Below are 17504 nucleotides of genomic sequence, written 5' to 3' on the forward strand. Positions count from 1 at the left end.
TAAAGAAAATCTTCCAATTAATCTTTTTAGTTATCAAGCACTAATGGTAGCTACGGCTCATTTGACAATTGAGATTTTTGAAACGTCGCTTCTGCCTGAATTCGGTCTGTTCGTCGGTAGAGGCGGAACCTGCCTTTTATTGAAAGCACATAACAATAGAAATTTGTTTCCATGAAATCTGTTTTTGGAACTTCCATTTCATCAGCACTTTGGTACTCAATATATATGAGAAGATCTGTTTTTGGAACTATAATATATAATTTTAGAAATGGATTTCCTTGAAAACACACCAATAGTATTTGCCTGCATATATTTATATAAGTTAATATGTAAGTATTAAAACCACAATTTGATGTGGGTGGAGAATTAGCACACTTCTCTCCAAAAAATACAAGATCCAAGGAGTGTGCCCTTGCCTTGGAAGAATATATAATTTCAGAACACAAACTTAAACATGATTTTGGTAGTGTGAGCATATGAGATCTGTTTTTGAAACTTTGATTTGAGCACATGAGTTTTGTTTTTGGAACTTTGACATATGATTTAAAAAATGGAGATTTGATTTAAGTACTTTGATACTGAGCATTAAGTATCTATTTTTGGAAGTTTGACTTGAGCACTTTGGTATTGGGCATATAAGGTCTATTTTTTGAAGTTTGACTTGAGCACTTTGATATTGGGCATATAAGATGTGTTTTTTAAACTTTGATATATGATTTTGAAAATGGATTGCCTTGAAAGCACACGAATACTATTGGTGTCTATACTTATATATAAATTAATGCATAAGTATTAAAACCACATTTTGATACACTTCTCTCCAAAAATTAAGAGCCAAGGAGCATGCCCTTCTTGGAAGAGTACATGATTTTAAAACTGAAAATTTGATTGAGCATGTTGGTATTAAGCATATGAGATCTGCTTTTAGAACTTTGATTTGAGCACTCTGGTACTAAGAGTACATGAGATCTGTTTTTTTTTTAACTTTCATATATGATTTTAGAAATGGAAATATGATTTGAGCACTTTGGTACCGTGAACATATGTGATATGTTTTTGAGAGCACTTTGGTACCGTGAACATATGTGATATGTTTTTGAGAGCACTTTGGAACTGGGCATATGAGTCTTTGTATATCCCATGATGAAGATATCACCAAGATGTCCCTTCCCATGATACATTCATTTGAAAAGATTGAGCTATGCGAGCATTAAAAATTTAGAAACTATATGATTGAAATCATAAGGCAAAGACTTCATACCTATTGACTCGCAAATTAAATATAGGCGTAAGGGATCCTTTGGCACCATGCATTCATGTGCCAAGCCTAAACGCCACTGCCTTTCTTATTATATGATTCCATATAAACGTTTTACATCTCAAAAAGGCCTAAACACATACAAGTAGAATACAACATAAAATCGTTTTTGACACATACAGCTCAAGATACACATCTTTCCACATTAAACAATCTTAAATTCCATATCATCTTACGAAATAAAAATAAAGATAAAAAAGATAAACTTATATTCTTAAAATTTTCATGTTTAATTACCTTATATACAATTGGCTAGTGTTCACACTTGGCTTGCTACAACTCAAAAATGGTCCATGGCCACTCTAGCCTTAAGCAAGTATATTCATAATCCCATTTGGTGTTAAGCACACAGTAAGGCCACTTCCTATATTCCAGCACGAACTCCTCATTTAGGTCGCTTCCGATTTCTAGCACCATCTTATAATGTTGAGATGTCAAGCTCAACACGAGCTGACACTCATGATGTGCTTGGGTGAATGATCCACTTTTATACTACTAGCATGTTTGGTAGCTGACACGACGGATCTTCACTAGGGATTCTACAACTACACCTACCTTGACACCCCCTAGGTAGCTATGGGAGCTACACATCTCCAATTAAGGAGCTATCTTCATAGGTGTGGAGGTACCTAAATTGTGCAAAGTACATTGTTTTGAAAATTTTATGACCAAATTTGAGTTTCGAGCACGTTTCGGCCTTCGTTTGGCCATTGTCTGAAATTATAGTGCAATATTGCATTTTGGGTGTACTGACAATGATTACACATGTATTGTTGATTGTGGGTGTATGTACGTGTACTCTGGTCACTTGTTTATGACATACAGATTATGCAGAAGTACTTCTATAAGAGTTACAACACATATTGTTGTGATGTAGATTGTTCTCTCTATAGATTTCTAGTTGTTGCAAGAAAAGATGTTTAACAACATCAACCATGAGAAGCTTGACAAGAATAACTTTCATGTGTGGAAGTTCATAATGACTATGGGAAAAGGATTTTGAGATTATGTTGAAGAAGACAATGAGGAGCCTCCAAAATTGCCTGAGAGAATGCTACTCCAATAGAGATAAAGGCATTCAAAGACTGGAACAAGGGTGCAAGGAAAGTCATGTATTAGCTCCAATCAATGTGATGGACACTATGATAGGGCATATATAGGATGTCAATACTCCAATAGTTGCATGGAAAAACTGGTGAAGATGTTTCTGACGAACACAAAGGCAAGGAAGTTGAAGCTAAAACAGGAGCTACATATACAGTGGAGAAGAAGAACATGTCCATTAATGAGTATGCATTGAAGATCAAGGGTGTTGTTGAATCCATTAGATCTATTAATGTCTCAATGGAAGACGATGACTTGGTGAACGTTTGTTTGAATGGGTTTGGCAAACAATACAAGCCATTCAAGACCTCTATTGTTGTAAGGAAGAATGTTCCCAACTTTCTGGATTTGGTATCTATGTTAATCTCATAAAAGAGAAGTCTTTGGGTGAAGACTCTTCCCCCCAAAGCAAGAACACTTCAGAACAAGTCTTCTACTCAAATTAAGTAGAGGCAGCAGTCGCGGTCGCGGGTTGGGGGCAAGGTGGTGGTGGCCATTTTAGAAATCAGAATTATAGATAGCAGCAATCCAATGATTTGCAGAGCAGCAACAAACACACATAAGTGGAAGAGGCGAGTCTCAAGTAAGGGGATGTAGAGAGGCAGAGGCAATTGGCAAAGATAACAATCGGGATCAGGTTCAAAGCATTGCTTTTATTGTGGCAAATCAGGTCACTTTGTAGGCAGAATCTCGCACAAGAAGCAAAGTGACATAAAAAGTGGTAGGTTGTAGCAAAACAGTTGTAGCAAAACAATTATGCATCTTCAAGTAAACAAGCTAAAGATAGATGTGAGCAATTATTTGTTATGCATCAATATCAACCCATTTATTATAGGGTTAACACTTGGTTAACAAGAGCTACTGCCATTATCTTACATCAAGGAGTCAGGGTAGACACACCAAAAGGTCATACATTCAAGATATGAAGCAATGGTAACCAAATCTATAACTTGGACGGGCGCCTGTAATGGTCCGATGGAATACTTATGGCGATTTCCGCTTCAAGAGCATGTGGCAACAAGTTAGGATGACGTCCCAAGTGATGTACTTCATGGATTATTATTGTAATAGCATTAGATCTCTTATGAGCGTAAAGTGCCCGGTCAGTCACAGTTTAAGTGAGTGTGAACACTTATGGGGCCATGTATATAAGTGAAAATCTCTCATAATACAAAAAACTCTCCCATTGTGCAATAGAGTCTTGCTCTTGCTAATCCTCTTGCTAATCTCTCTCTAATCCATACTATAGTGAGTGTGTGTGAGTGAAGAGAGGTGAGAGGAGGGACGAGTATACGTAGTGCAACGTGGCAGTGTGACAACGCTCACCGGCGAGAGGTGCAGTGGTATTACTTCTCAAGGAGTTGTGGAGCTTGGAGACCTTAGGGGTTATGAGCTCGACTAACGGAAAGATTCCCACAACAATTACGGTTCGCCAGGTAATCTTTTATTGGATGTGTTTCAAAGGGGGTTTGGGTGAGCCATAATATTTTTGGCACTACTACCGAGGAGTGATCCCTTGGCTTTTTCCACTTTCTCTCTTTAATCTATGCAAACCCATTGCTCATGGTCTTGATTAGCGATTTCCCATGAAAAAGATGTGGTTAATTTGGAGATTTGTGTGTGATTTTGTGAGAAATAACTCTCTTTTTGTCTTTTGAAAGAATGATTTATTGGCTTAAATGTGTTGTTTTGTTGGTTTTAATCTAAATTTTAGTGTTTGTTAAGTGTGCACATAGAGTGTGTTGGGTCCAATTTGCATCCATTGCATCAAACAATTGCAATGGATTGTAATTTTGTGATTTTTAGCTCTCTTTAGAATTAAACATAGAGCTAGGGTCATTAATTTTTTTACTTGATTTGTGTGTTTTTTGTTTTATTTGCATGCCTTAGAGTGTTAACAAGTATTAGGGGTAGCTTAATCATTTGAAAAATTTCACAAAAACTTTTAAAAACTCTTGAAATTAACTAATCTTCCTTAATTGGCTGGTTTTTGTCATTAAGAGGTGATTAATTCAGTTCAAGAGATTTAAAAAAACTAGAAAATGTGTTTTTCGCGATCAAAATTGATCATGTAGGGTGTCAAAATTAATGTTTTGGGTGTTTTAGGAGCATCTAGATGCATCAAAACATTTAATTGGGTGTTTTAGGAGCATCTAGATGCATCAAAACATTTAATTGCATCAATTTCTTCACTAATTAGATAATTTTTTGTTGTCTTTGGCTTAATTTGCATAAAGAAAAGAGCCAAAATTAAGGTCTTAATTAATATTTGATTATTAGTTAATTTATATTTTAGATTAAGCACAAAGCTTAGCAATCCAAGGATCTATCTAATGATGTGCTTAATGGTACATATTAATTGATGATTAAGGATTAATTAGAGACTCTTTATTAATTCAAAAGGAAAAAAGATTAGTGAACGAATTAATCTTTGATTTTAAGCACTTTTTTCCATAACTCATTAAAACTAATGAGAATTGAATGAAAAGATGCCCCTTAGTTAGCAAATGGCCACTTTTGGGAGTCGTTTATAAAGGGTGTAAGGGGGTGTCATAAAAGTGTTGACTTTTCTTATTTCCACTTACCTTTTTGGGAAAATGTGTTGGAATTAGGGTTAGGGTTGCAACAACGCACACACACAAGATAGAGAAGCTGGAGAGCATACAAACTCACTAGATTAGACTGAACAAATGTGTGCTAGATACAAAAGATAAGTACACACCCCAAAATGAGTAGATAAGAGGGTGTACATACGCACGAGGGAAAAAACCTCCTAGTGAGGGAAAAAGTGTCCCGACGATCCTAAGTGTGTTCACACACATCATTACCATATAATGCTACAAATCCCCCCTGGAGAGTGATGATGTGAACATGTACAAGGTATGGCCGATCAATCCTGAAAAGACAGTAAGCCCAAAGCTTTACGAAAAGCTTCAACCTTTTCACAAGGAAGAGCCTTCGTGAATAAATTTGCCATGTTGTCATGTGTAGGCACATAGACCAAGCAAAGAGTCTTTCCCTGACATAGTGGTAATGCACCTCAATGTGCTTAGTGAGCATGAAACACTCGATTCCTCGCAACTGCTAATGCGCTCTGGTTGTTAATGAAAATCGTAGTGCTAGACAACTGTCCAATGCCCAAATCAGCCATAAGATGTCTGAGCCACACACACTCAACCATAGCTATAAAAATTACCCTGTACTCAGCTTCATAGCTAGAAGTGGCTACTGTAGGTTGCTTCTTGCTGAGCCACTGAGCCATGATATACATGAATCAGCAAGGCAAAAGCAAAACCCACTAGTGGACACTCGTGTGTCATAACATCCAGCCCAATCTGAATCACTAAAAGCGTGCAGTTGTGACTCACCCTCTTTTGGATAAAACAATCCAAAATACTGAGTGCCCTGTAAATAGCGAAAAAACTCGCTTAACAGCCTGCCAATGCTCGTACCTAGGCTATGCATAAATCTACTCAACTGTGAGACCACATACTGTATATCTGGCCTCGTGTTGCATACATAAAGAAGGGACCCAATAGCCTACTGCCTGTGCTGATACAAACTAGCATCAAAAGAGTCTCATGCATCTTGAAGACTAAGTCGAGTACCTGACTCCATAGGTGTAGCCATAGGTTTATAGTCTTCAAGATTAAACCTCTTCAATAGCTTATGTATATATTTAGACTGTAGCATAACAATGCCATCGTTGTGCTACATAAACTGAATCCCCAAATAGTAATGCAACGGTCCCAAATCTGACATCTCAAATGATGACTGCGAATCAGACTTAAGGTTGAAATCTGATCTATATCGGGTCCTGTGATGAGCAGCATGTCATCAACGTATAGAACGATGACCAAAAATGTGTCCTTATTTCTTTTCACATAAAGGGTACTCTCTGTTGGACTGTTGGACTGTTGTACTCTCTGTTAGACTATTGTAAAAATCATTTGCAACCAAGTATGTATGAATCTTCTCATACCATGCTCTAAGAGCCTGCTTAAGGCCATAAAGAGCCTTTTTCAACCTGCATAGTTTAGACTCATCTCCTTTCACAACAAAACTAGGAGGCTACGATACGTACACCTCCTCATGTAAATCACCATTCAAGAATGTAGTCTTAATATCCAACTGATGTACATTCCACCCATGATGTGCTGCCAAAGCAATGAGACACCTAATGGTAGTCATACGAGATGTGGGTGCAAAGGTCTCATCATAATCAATGCTCTTTTGCTGGGCATACCCCTTTGCAACAAGGCTGGCCTTGTAGCCATCAACGCTACCATCTGCTTTGCGTTTTAACTTGTAAACCCACTTAGTACCAATGGCCTTCTGCCATGAGGTAGATCTGTCAAATACCAGGTGTCATTCTTGAGTATAGAGTTATACTCATCCTGCATAGCATCCAATGATCATCATCTTGTGCTTCCTCAAAGGAAACAGGTTCCTCCTCATTACATAAAGTAGAAATGAGAACATGATCCACATGAGAATAATCTGCACAATGCGAACTTGCATGAGTTCTACTAGGTAAAGGAGCTACCAACTTGCTATCCCTCAATGTCTGCACAAGCCATTTTGGCATACGCCTAGATTCTTCTATGGCTGCTCTCTCCTCATCCACTACATCCTCAATAATTGCCTCATCAAAAGGTTGATTCGTAGGCTGATTTTGCACTTGCAAAGGCTGAATTTCAGCACTTGGTTGAGCATTCAATTACTCTACATATGGCTGTCCATTAAATAAAGGTAGGAGCGAATCAAACATGTCCTGTGAGCATACATTCTGCTGTTTTTTGCATGAAAGCATGGGCTGAGCTGAGTTTTCAACAAAAACAACATCTCTACTTACCAAAATCTGCTTTGAGGCTGGACGGTAGAGTCTATATCCCTTGCTTTCTGAACTGTATCCCACAAATATGCATTTAACTCCCTTATCATCAAGCTTACTACGTGTGCCTAACGCACATAAAAACCTCTAGACTTTTGCTTTAATGGATACACCTAGCTATATCTAGAGTAATCATCAATAAAAGTGATGAAGTAGAGATATCCCCCAATAGATGGTGTCCTCATAGAACCACATACATCACTACGTATAAGCTGTAATTTATTAATAGCTCTCATAGATCCATCCTTTGGAAATGATGCCCGATGCATTTTACCAAGATTACACTCCTCACATACATGTCTAGTAGGGGTCTCAAGAGTTGGCAACTCAGACACCATATCATACCTTTGAAGGTGTAACAAACTACCATAATTCAGATGGCCAAATCGTGCGTGCCATAATTCTGCATCACTCATAGCATGAGTCGCAGAGACTGAGCAAGCATCATCCTCTTGCAACTTCTCAAATACATCCATCTTATATAGGCCATGAAACAAGGTACTGAGGCAATGATAGAATAACCATCATTTCTATCCTGAACTGTACATCTGTCATCCACAAATTTCACCGTCAAGCCTGGCAAGGCTAAGGCTGAAACTGACAACAAGTTCTTCTTAATGCCTGGCACATAAAAAACTTTAGAAAGAGTGAATGCGTCCCCATTTGCAACAGTGAGCACAACTCTACCAACTCCTTTAACAGGATACGAGGAACCATTTGCACATGTGATGGTTCCTGCACTTGGGACAGATTTCAGAGATGAGAACAAATTTTTTTGTGAAGTAATGTGCTTACGAGCACCACTATCAAAGTACCAGGCATCTGATTCTACCACTGACATGCATACATCATGAACAGAAGGGTCATAACTGCAATGTACAGTCCATGCCAAATCATCTTGAGGAAAACTTGTAGATTCCTTCTTCTCTGCACTTGGTGCAGATGCATCAGCCACCACAGCCATGCCCGATTCTTTCTTTTTTCTCCTTCTCTAGCCTTTTCTTGCACTCATTTATGTAATGCCCTGGTTTTCTGCAATAGTGACACTTACCCTTCTTTTTAAGCTTATCACCTTCTTTCTCTGCATCCTTACTTGAGGATTCTGATTTTGGCTTATAGCCACCATGCAAAGAAGCTTTACCTTTGCCTTTCTAATTGGCAATAAAAGCTTGGTCACCAACTCGTATAACAGATCTGTTTTGCCTAGACTGCTCTTCTTGCAAGAGTACTGGAACCAGCTCATCAAATGTAAGGGCATTTGGATTTCCCTTCATCTCATGAGTCTAAGGGTAGAGGCAAAACTTTGATAAGAATCCAGCAATGCATTGAGAACTGTGGGCACCAATATACTATCATGATATATCTCATCCACACTAGCAAGCTGCTCCTTAAAATCTTTGATCTTGGTTAAGAAGCTGTCCATTGAGTCTTCCTCATTCATGTGCTCAGACTCCAACTATTTGCGCAGATATGCAACACGTGCTTCATTGGGCACCTGGTATAATGCAGCAAGTGCATCCCATGCTTATTTTGAAGTCTTGCATGACTGAATATGAGGAATAATGCTTTGCTTCATAGAAAGTGCAAGCAATGCATGTGACCATGCATCTCTTCCATCCCATCTTGTTTGAGCAGCAGTGGGAGGTACTGGTGGTGCACGTGGAGGAGCCACATCTGCAAATTCTACTTCAAATATACCTGCAGCACCTGGTTGCACTGGTAGTTATGAAACAAGACGAGTTTCACTACCACTGACCACATTCCAAAGGCCTTTAGCAAACCAGTACATGCCTCATCATATAGGACCACAATGGGTAGTTGTTGTTAAGGCTCACGCTAACCCTCCTTGAAACACATCCAAAAGAGATTACATGGTAAACCGCAATTGTCGTGAGGATCTTTCCAATGGTCGAGCTCGTAACCCTTGAGGTCTCCAAGCTCTACAACTCCTTGAAAAGCAATTCCACCATGTCTCTCGCGAGCGTTGTCACACCGCTACATTACACTACGGGTCCTCGTCCCTCCTCTCACCTCACTTCACTCACACACACTCACTAGCATGCATTAGGGAGAGAGATTAGCAAGAGGATTAGCAAGAGCAAGACTCAATTGCACAATGGGAGAGTATATTGTATTATGAGAGAAATTCACTTATATACATGGCCATAAGTGTTCACACTCACTTAAACTATGGCCGGCTGGGCATTTTAGGCTCATAAGAGGCCTAATGCTATTACAATGACTACTCTCATAATATATCCATGAAGTACATCACTTAAGCCTTCATCCTAACTTACTACCATACACTCTTGAAGCGGTAATCGCCACCATAAATACTCCGTCACACCATTACGGGTGCCCGTCCAAGTTGTAGCTTTGGATACTATTGCTTTATATCATGAATGTATGACCCTTTGGTGTATCTACCATGACTCCTTGATGTAAGATAATGGTGGTAGCTCTTGTTAATCCCATAATTGGATTAACATTCCCCCCTTCCTGATGACGATCGCGTTGAAGACCTTTGTGATGAGGGGAGAATGAACAAGCTTGTCGATGGCTTTGATGTTGAATGACATTCAATGGTCTTTGTTCCTCCAGAGGAATAAGTAAAGCTAGTTAGTGGTGTATTAGGAATTCCTAATGGGGTGATGGTAATTCTCAGTTCCTCATTTGATTCATTGAAGCGACATTCATCATTTGAAGTAATTGGCTTGTGAGATGTCCCTTTGTGTGGCAAGATTCTTGTCAAATGTTGTTGAGTAGGACCTGATCCAGTCTTCTTCTGCCCATGTGCTTTTTATGTTTTTATGTATATTTAAGTGCTCTTAGAAGCAGATTTTCATGAAGTATAAGAATTGAGTCATATAGACTCTTATTGAACTGCTCTGTGTTGAAGTAGCAACTTGTTGGTGAGGATTGAAAGAATTACGTCGACTTACGAGACTAGTATAGATATCTTCACTAAGGATTTAAGATCATTGATTTGTGAAGATGGTGGCATCATTTGGAGAGGTTTGTAATTTGAAGGAAAGTTCCAGGCGATGGGTTATACCATTGACCAAGCTTTCGCCCACCACCATGGCTCCCCCATCCAGAGATGTACCTGGAAGTTGTTGATGGTGAGGCATTGGTGCAAATGTTCTCCAATGCATGAGTATGGATTCGTACTCATGGAGCAGCTACTACATTAATTTAGCCAAAAGAATAGTAAGCAATAAGCTTAACAAATATATAGTGGCTAATGTTTGATATGGCTTAATCCATGATGAGACTTAAATCGTGAAAGTGCAGGTTCTTAAGCCTTGAGATGGAACTCCTTGAATTTGTAAATTTTGACCTCGATTTTTTATTTTTTTTCCACATGAACTGCTAAGACATGAAACACTGAGGCGTGAATGAGCAGACGTGAAAGATTCAAGATGTGAAAGTCATGACGTGAATCTATAGACGTGAAAGTCTTGATGTGAAGATCCAAGACGTGAAAGTCATGACGTGAAACATATGACGTGAATGAGCAGACGTGAAAGTCATGACGTGAAAGAGCAGACATGAAAGTCATGACGTGAATCTGCAAACGTGAAAGTCATGACGTGAATCTGTAGACGTGAAAATCATGATGTGAATCTGTAGACGTGAAAGTCATGACGTGAATCTGCAGAAGTGATTGCGGGACTTGCAAAGTGAGGGGGTTAGTTTCAATATACATTATATGTTCAAAGTACCCCATGCTCAAGTCTTGTGTAAAGGTAATCCTTTTAGGATGTGCCGTGAGTGTTGGTTGACCTAACAAATCCCATAGCTCAAAGGTCATGAGATTGTGTTCTCATGTTGGATAAAGCTGTGCTTGAGCTGTGGGGTGATTTCATTTGCAATTTCCAATCCAACCAGAATCCTAGGGATCTTTTCAGTAAGATATGTTAGAAGTTCCAGCTCCTGCAAGGATTCTTCCTCCCATAATAGCAATTGTACATTGCATGCAGGAGTGTTCAAGGTGATTGTTTGCATGGATTCATATAGTGAATACAATGATTCGCTTATCCAAGGTTCACCAAGGATGACATCATACTCAAGGGAATCTAAGGTGACATGAAATGTAAATTCCATATCGCCACCCATCGATTAATCGAGTAGTGTATCTAAAGTAGCCTGGAACTTCAATGTTTTGTTCATTGGTTCCTTTTGCAAGACTATTGCTTGTCGGGGTGAGTTTAGGTTGTCCCAATGACACCCAAGTGTTTATTGTCATGATGTTATGACTTGCTTGAGGGCTACTCAATGCGCGCTTGCGCTGAACATCATTGCCTGTAGGGAAATCCAACCATACCATGATAGAGTCTTCCAAAGGAACCATGGGTGTTTCGGTTATTGTTTCAACTTCAGATCATGTGTTTGTTTCATATTCCCATTCACTTTCATCCTCTATTTGGGTCTCAGCTTTTTCAAGAGTACCCAATGCGTACAATGGCAAACTTGGCCCTCTGACAATTCTTAATGAGGTCTGTTTGGAAACTTGCGAATCCTCATAGTCCTGGTTTATGTAGTTCGTTATGTCCTTGTGTAACTAGGGTTAAGCCATTAAAAGATGCAAATGTTGCTATGATGCTAGCTTTATCACATGAGAGAAGAGCATTCCTCCGAATGAGGTTTTGAGAGATTGTTTTAATCTTGTAAGGGAATTATTGAATTCCTCACGTGCATTCTGAAGCCTATAGTTTGTACAATCTATCTCAAATGACTCTTCTGTAGAGAGTATGTCTTCCTCTCTTGAAAGGGAAAGCGGTACTCCTCTAGGCTTTGTATCTTGGTTGCTGGTTTAGGTTTGGCATTATGAGGCTCAATCACAACCGGTGACCCTGTAAGACATTCAACCATGCTAAGCATACACTCTCGAGCTTGTTTTTTGTGTTCTGCATATGTCATGTGATCATTATTATCCATTTGGGGTGGTTAGGTGGGTTCTAGTTTCTTGATTGATCTATGTAGTGCACTGAGCCAAGAGTAAGAACTTGTTTCATTCTCACTTAGTGATATAGTAGAACTTATTTCATTCTCTGACTTTCTTTGGTTTGTCAATTTTTCATTATGTTTACCCATGCAAAGAGATCAAATTTTCTTTTGGGTTTTTGTATCCTGTGTCGTACATATGGGTGTTGAGGTTTGTGTAGTGGTCTTTGATGTGGATGCTTCTGCATCTTGTTTAGCTTTTGGCTCTTTCATGTTTATGTCATGTAAGACTCCGTTTCCCTGTCTTTTCATTCGACCTTGGTTTCGACAATTTATTGTCTTTTGTTTTTCTTGGGTTTAGAAGGTTTTGTTTTCTTCTATTTTAAAACATGTTCTTCTACCCATGTTGAGGTATTGTCTTTTATGTTCTTTTTGATTGTTTGTCGTGCCTTGGCTTGTAAACGTGTAAGCACATTCAATGGCACTGTGGCCGGTTACCCATTTTGTATGCTTAAGATGTTAAGAGTTATATTTTGTGAGACAAGTTGCATTGAAGCAACTCGTCTTGGGCAATCTTGGAACATGTGATCAATGCCGTATCGTTCACACATTGGTCGCAAGGTGTCTGTGACTATGGGCATGGAAGTACTCCAAACTGTGCAGTCTACCACCTTGTGAGGTCCACGACAATAGAAACACTGAAGTGTCCGATTAACTGCTTTCTGAGCAGTTTCTACCCTTTGGACTGTTTTTGTTTGGTGCACGGGAGATAGAGGTTTTGAGTCCATTGTGGATGAAGCGGGACACTTTTTACTATCATGGTCAAAGGTTTTACAATATGTGCAGTATAGAAGAACAGGTGCCTTATATACACAATGAGGATTGGGATGGTCGTAGTGATTGCATTCAACACAAGGCATTTCACTCGTCACTTTTATAGGTATTAAGGATGTTTGGTTTTGAAGGTTTTCATCTTCTCTTACAGATGTTGGTTGTAAGGTTTTAAACAAGGCTGCATAAAATTCTGGGAATGTCAATTCCGAGATCGATCTTTCTTTTGCCATTGCTTCACTTGGTTTAGATGAGGAACATCTCATAGCATGATCATCTTCTAGCATGTTGTCATCTAAACGTATTGCTTCTTTACAACATTGATCGAATGTTTCCGAATTGGATACAATGATCAAGTTGTGTAAGCTGTTATTCTGTAAACCCATCATGAAACATCTCCTCAATTGAACATCGTTTAATTTTCCCCATGACTCGTAACGTGAGTCCAAGAGTTTTATCCGAAGGATAAAATCTCTAATGGATTCATTGGGTTGGCGTTTAATTGAATAGAGTTCTCTTACTGCACTCCACCGATCACCTTGTCTCAAAAAGCCATGTATAAAGGTTGATTTCAAGTTTTGAAGTTAGTCTTAATCGCCGGCATCAATGGTGATGAAACATCGACTAGCCTTTCCTTCTAAGCATAAGTTCAATGCATGTACCTTGGTGGGGTAGTGGGATTTCCAAAGGCTTCACATCTCTGTTTAAACATTTGAATGAATTGAACAGGGTCTGTTGTTCCGTCATATGTGCCCATAATTTTAGAAATTTGTACAGCCATATTTCTATACCAGTCATTGAGGCCATATGTGAGTGCTTGTGTTAGAATGGACTCACTAAGTCCTTGGGCCACCTCCTTTCCTAAACTAGTCAGTATGTCCAAGGTGTGGGCATCCAAGAAAGGGTTGGTACTTATAGGATTTGCAGGAATGTTAGGCAAAGGGCCTAAGCCTGGTGGAATCAAAGTGACAGGGAGTGTAAAACCCCATGATGACAGGCTTGTTAAAGGCATGTCCAATGGCATTGGGAGGTGAATTTGTGGCATGGATCTCAATGGCTTGAAGATGTGAGCCATTGGGTTTAGTCCTTGTGTGATCCCTGGTACTCCCTCTATTGTGGCTATGCCAGAGTGCCTAAATGCTCCTTGACCAATTACAGTTTTTTTTAATACTTTTCCACAACTCGATACAGCCTCAAGAGGCTTGGCATACTCTTTGTTGGATCAAACGGGTGTCCGTTTGCCCTAATTAGCTTAGGCGCTATACGCACGTGAACGACCTCTTAGAGATATTTTTTTTGAAAAAAGCGTATGCTAGGAACTTCCCAAATGGAAGAGGAGGTCCTAAAACCTAGTAATGTGCTTACGAGCACCACTGTCAAAGTACCAAGCATCCGATTCTACCACCGACATGCATACAATATGTACAGTCCATGCCCAATCATCTTGAGCAAAACTTGTAGATTTCTTCTTCTCTGCACTTGGTGTAGATGCATCAGCACAGCCATATGCCCGATTCTTTCTTTTTTTCCTTCTCTAGTCTTTTCTTGCACTCATGTATGTAGTGCCCTGGTTTCTTGCAATAGTGACACTTGCCCTTCTTTTTAAGCTTATCACCTTCTTTCTCTGCATCCTTACCTGAGGATTCTGATTTTGGTTTATAGCCACCATGCAAAGAAGCTTTACCTTTGCCTTTCTAATTGCCAACAAAAGCTTGGTCACCAACTCGCATAACACATCTATTTTGCCTAGACTGCTCCTCTTACAAGAGTATTGGAACCAGCTCATCAAATGTAAGGGCATTTGGATTTCCCTTCATCATGAGTCTAAGGGTAGAGGCAAAACTTTGATAAGAATCCGGCAATGCATTGAGAATTGTGGACACCAATATTCTATCATGATATATCTCATCCACACTAGCAAGCTGCTCCTTAAAATCTTTGATCTTGGTTAAGAAGCTGTCCAAGCTCCCTCATTCATGTGCTGAGACTCCAACTATTTGCGCAAATATGCAACACGTGCTTCATTGCGCACCTGGTATAATGCAGTAAGTGCATCCCATGCTTATTTTGAAGTCTTACATGATCGAATATGAGGAATAATGCTTTGCTTCATAGAAAGTGCAAGCAATGCACGTGCCTGTGCATCTCTTCCATCCCATCTCGTTTGAGCAACAGTGGGAGGTACTGGTGGTGCATATGGAGGAGCGACATCTGTATCAGATTCTACTTCAGATGTACCTGCAGCACCTGGTTGCATTGGTAGTTGTGAAACAGGATGAATTTCACTACCACTGACCACATTCCAAAGGCCTTTAGCAACCAGTACATGCCTCATCATATAGGACCACAATGGGTAGTTGTTAAGACTCACCCTAACCCTCCTTGAAACACATCCAAAAAGAGATTACCTGGTGAACCGCAACTGTCGCGTGAGGATCTTTCCAATGGCCGAGCTCGTAACCCTTGAGGTCTCCAAGCTCTACAACTCTTTGAGAAGCAATTCCACCGCGTCTCTCGTGAGCATTGTCACACCGCCGCGTTGCACTACGGGTCCTCGTCCCTCCTCTCACCTCACTTCACTCACACACACTTACTAGCATGCATTAGGGAGAGAGATTAGCAAGAGGATTAGCAAGAGCAAGACTCAATTGCACAATGGGAGAGTATTGTATTATGAGAGAAATTCACTTATATACATGGCCATAAGTGTTCACACTCACTTAAACTATGGCCGGCCGGGCATTTTAGGCTCATAAGAGGCCTAATGCTATTACAATGACTACTCTCATAATATATCCATGAAGTACATCACTTAGGCCATAATTACTCTGTCACACCATTACAGGCGCCCGTTCAAGTTGTAGCTTTGGACATTATTGCTTATATCATGAATGTATGACTCTTTGGTGTATCTACTGTGACTCCTTGATGTAAGATAATGGCGATAGCTCTTGTTAATCGTAGAATTGGATTAACAATAGTTAGTCCCATCAAGTTTGTCCTTAGCAGACAACATGTTAAATACATCACTACTGCCAGCCATGACTTTCTACCAAATGCAAAATCTTTCAACACACTGCAAGTACTCAGTATTTACTGAATGCAAAATCTTTCAACACACTACAAGTACTCAGTATTTACTGAATGCAACCTTGGATGGCTGCCAACTAACTGAATCACTTTTGCAAGGTGTATGAAAAATAACACAGAGTACAGAATAGAGTGTTATTGGCGAAAGTATGATGGTCGATGTTGTTGAAGACACTGTAGATGATGCTGCTGCACACAAATCTTTGCCGCTACACTGCCCAAACACCCAAAATCGAGCAGAACCAATCCAAAATGATGCCTCTCCAGAACGTCTAAAGAAACCTTGCGGTGCACAAAACGCGCCCGAATCGCACCATGGACCCTGAAAATTATATACGCTTTGTATACAGCACACTACAATATATACCTTCTTCTCCTAAGAGGGTATCTCAATTAGAGACAAAAAAACAGGGTCGTGTGAAGAGGGACGCAGACTACTAGATCAAGTGTCAAGGAAGCTAGCTCTAATACCAATTGTTGGAATTAGGGTTAGGATTACAACAATGCATACACACAAGATAGAGAAGCTTGAGAGCACACAAACTCACTAGATTAGAATGAACAAATGTGTGCCAGATACAAAAGATAAGTACACACCCCCAAATGAGTAGATAAGAGGGTGTACACATACACGGAAGAAAAAACCTCCTAGTAAGGGAAAAAGTGCCCTGACGGTCCTAAGTGTGTTCAGACACATCACTACAATATAATGCTATCTCCCCAATTTAAAATTCAAAAAAATTTCCTCCACACAAGGAAACTCGAATTTCCCTCTAAACTCCTAAAAAAGAAAAAAAATCCATGAAATACTCCATTTCACAGTGTGAAAGATCCCTGACTTTTATGGCATGAAAATGTCCACATGAAAAAAAATCCCTTTCACTCGTGAGAGATGCATTTCATAGCATGAAAGGTCCCTGACTTTCACATCGTGAAAAGGGTCTACGGGGGCGAAAAAAAATCCATGAAATATCCCATTTCATGACGTGAAAAGGTCCGTGCGATTTTTTTTTCCGTGAAATATCCCATTTCACGGTGTGAACGGTCCCTGACTTTCACGACGTGAAAAGGTCAGAGAAAATAAAATCCATTAAATACCCCATTTCACAGCTTGAAAGGTCTTGCACTTTCATAGCGTGAAAAGGATTCGTGAGAAAAAAAAAATTGTGAAATATCCCATTTAAAGGTACTTGGTTTTCACGACGTGAAATATCCCATTTAAAGGTACTTGGTTTTCACAACCTTTTCACGACTTGAAAAGGTCCGCATGAAAGAAAAAAATCCATGAAATACCCCATTTCACCATGTGAAAGGTAAGGT

General features: G+C 39.6%; 1 protein-coding gene across 1 annotated transcript in view; it reads right to left on the minus strand.

Annotated features, from left to right (window-relative positions):
- Positions 1-197, minus strand: part of LOC147630856 (uncharacterized) — a 52292-nt gene extending 52095 nt beyond the window's left edge. The window contains exon 1 of the mRNA XM_086809936.1: positions 55-197. Coding sequence (XP_086666062.1) covers positions 55-197 — 143 coding nt within the window. The remainder of the gene's footprint in view (positions 1-54) is intronic.
- Positions 198-17504: the final 17307 nt, after the last annotated feature.

Source organism: Cibotium barometz, chromosome 15 (assembly GCF_041138505.1).
Source record: "Cibotium barometz isolate CiBa-2024 chromosome 15, ASM4113850v1, whole genome shotgun sequence".
Taxonomy (NCBI): Eukaryota; Viridiplantae; Streptophyta; class Polypodiopsida; order Cyatheales; family Cibotiaceae; genus Cibotium; species Cibotium barometz.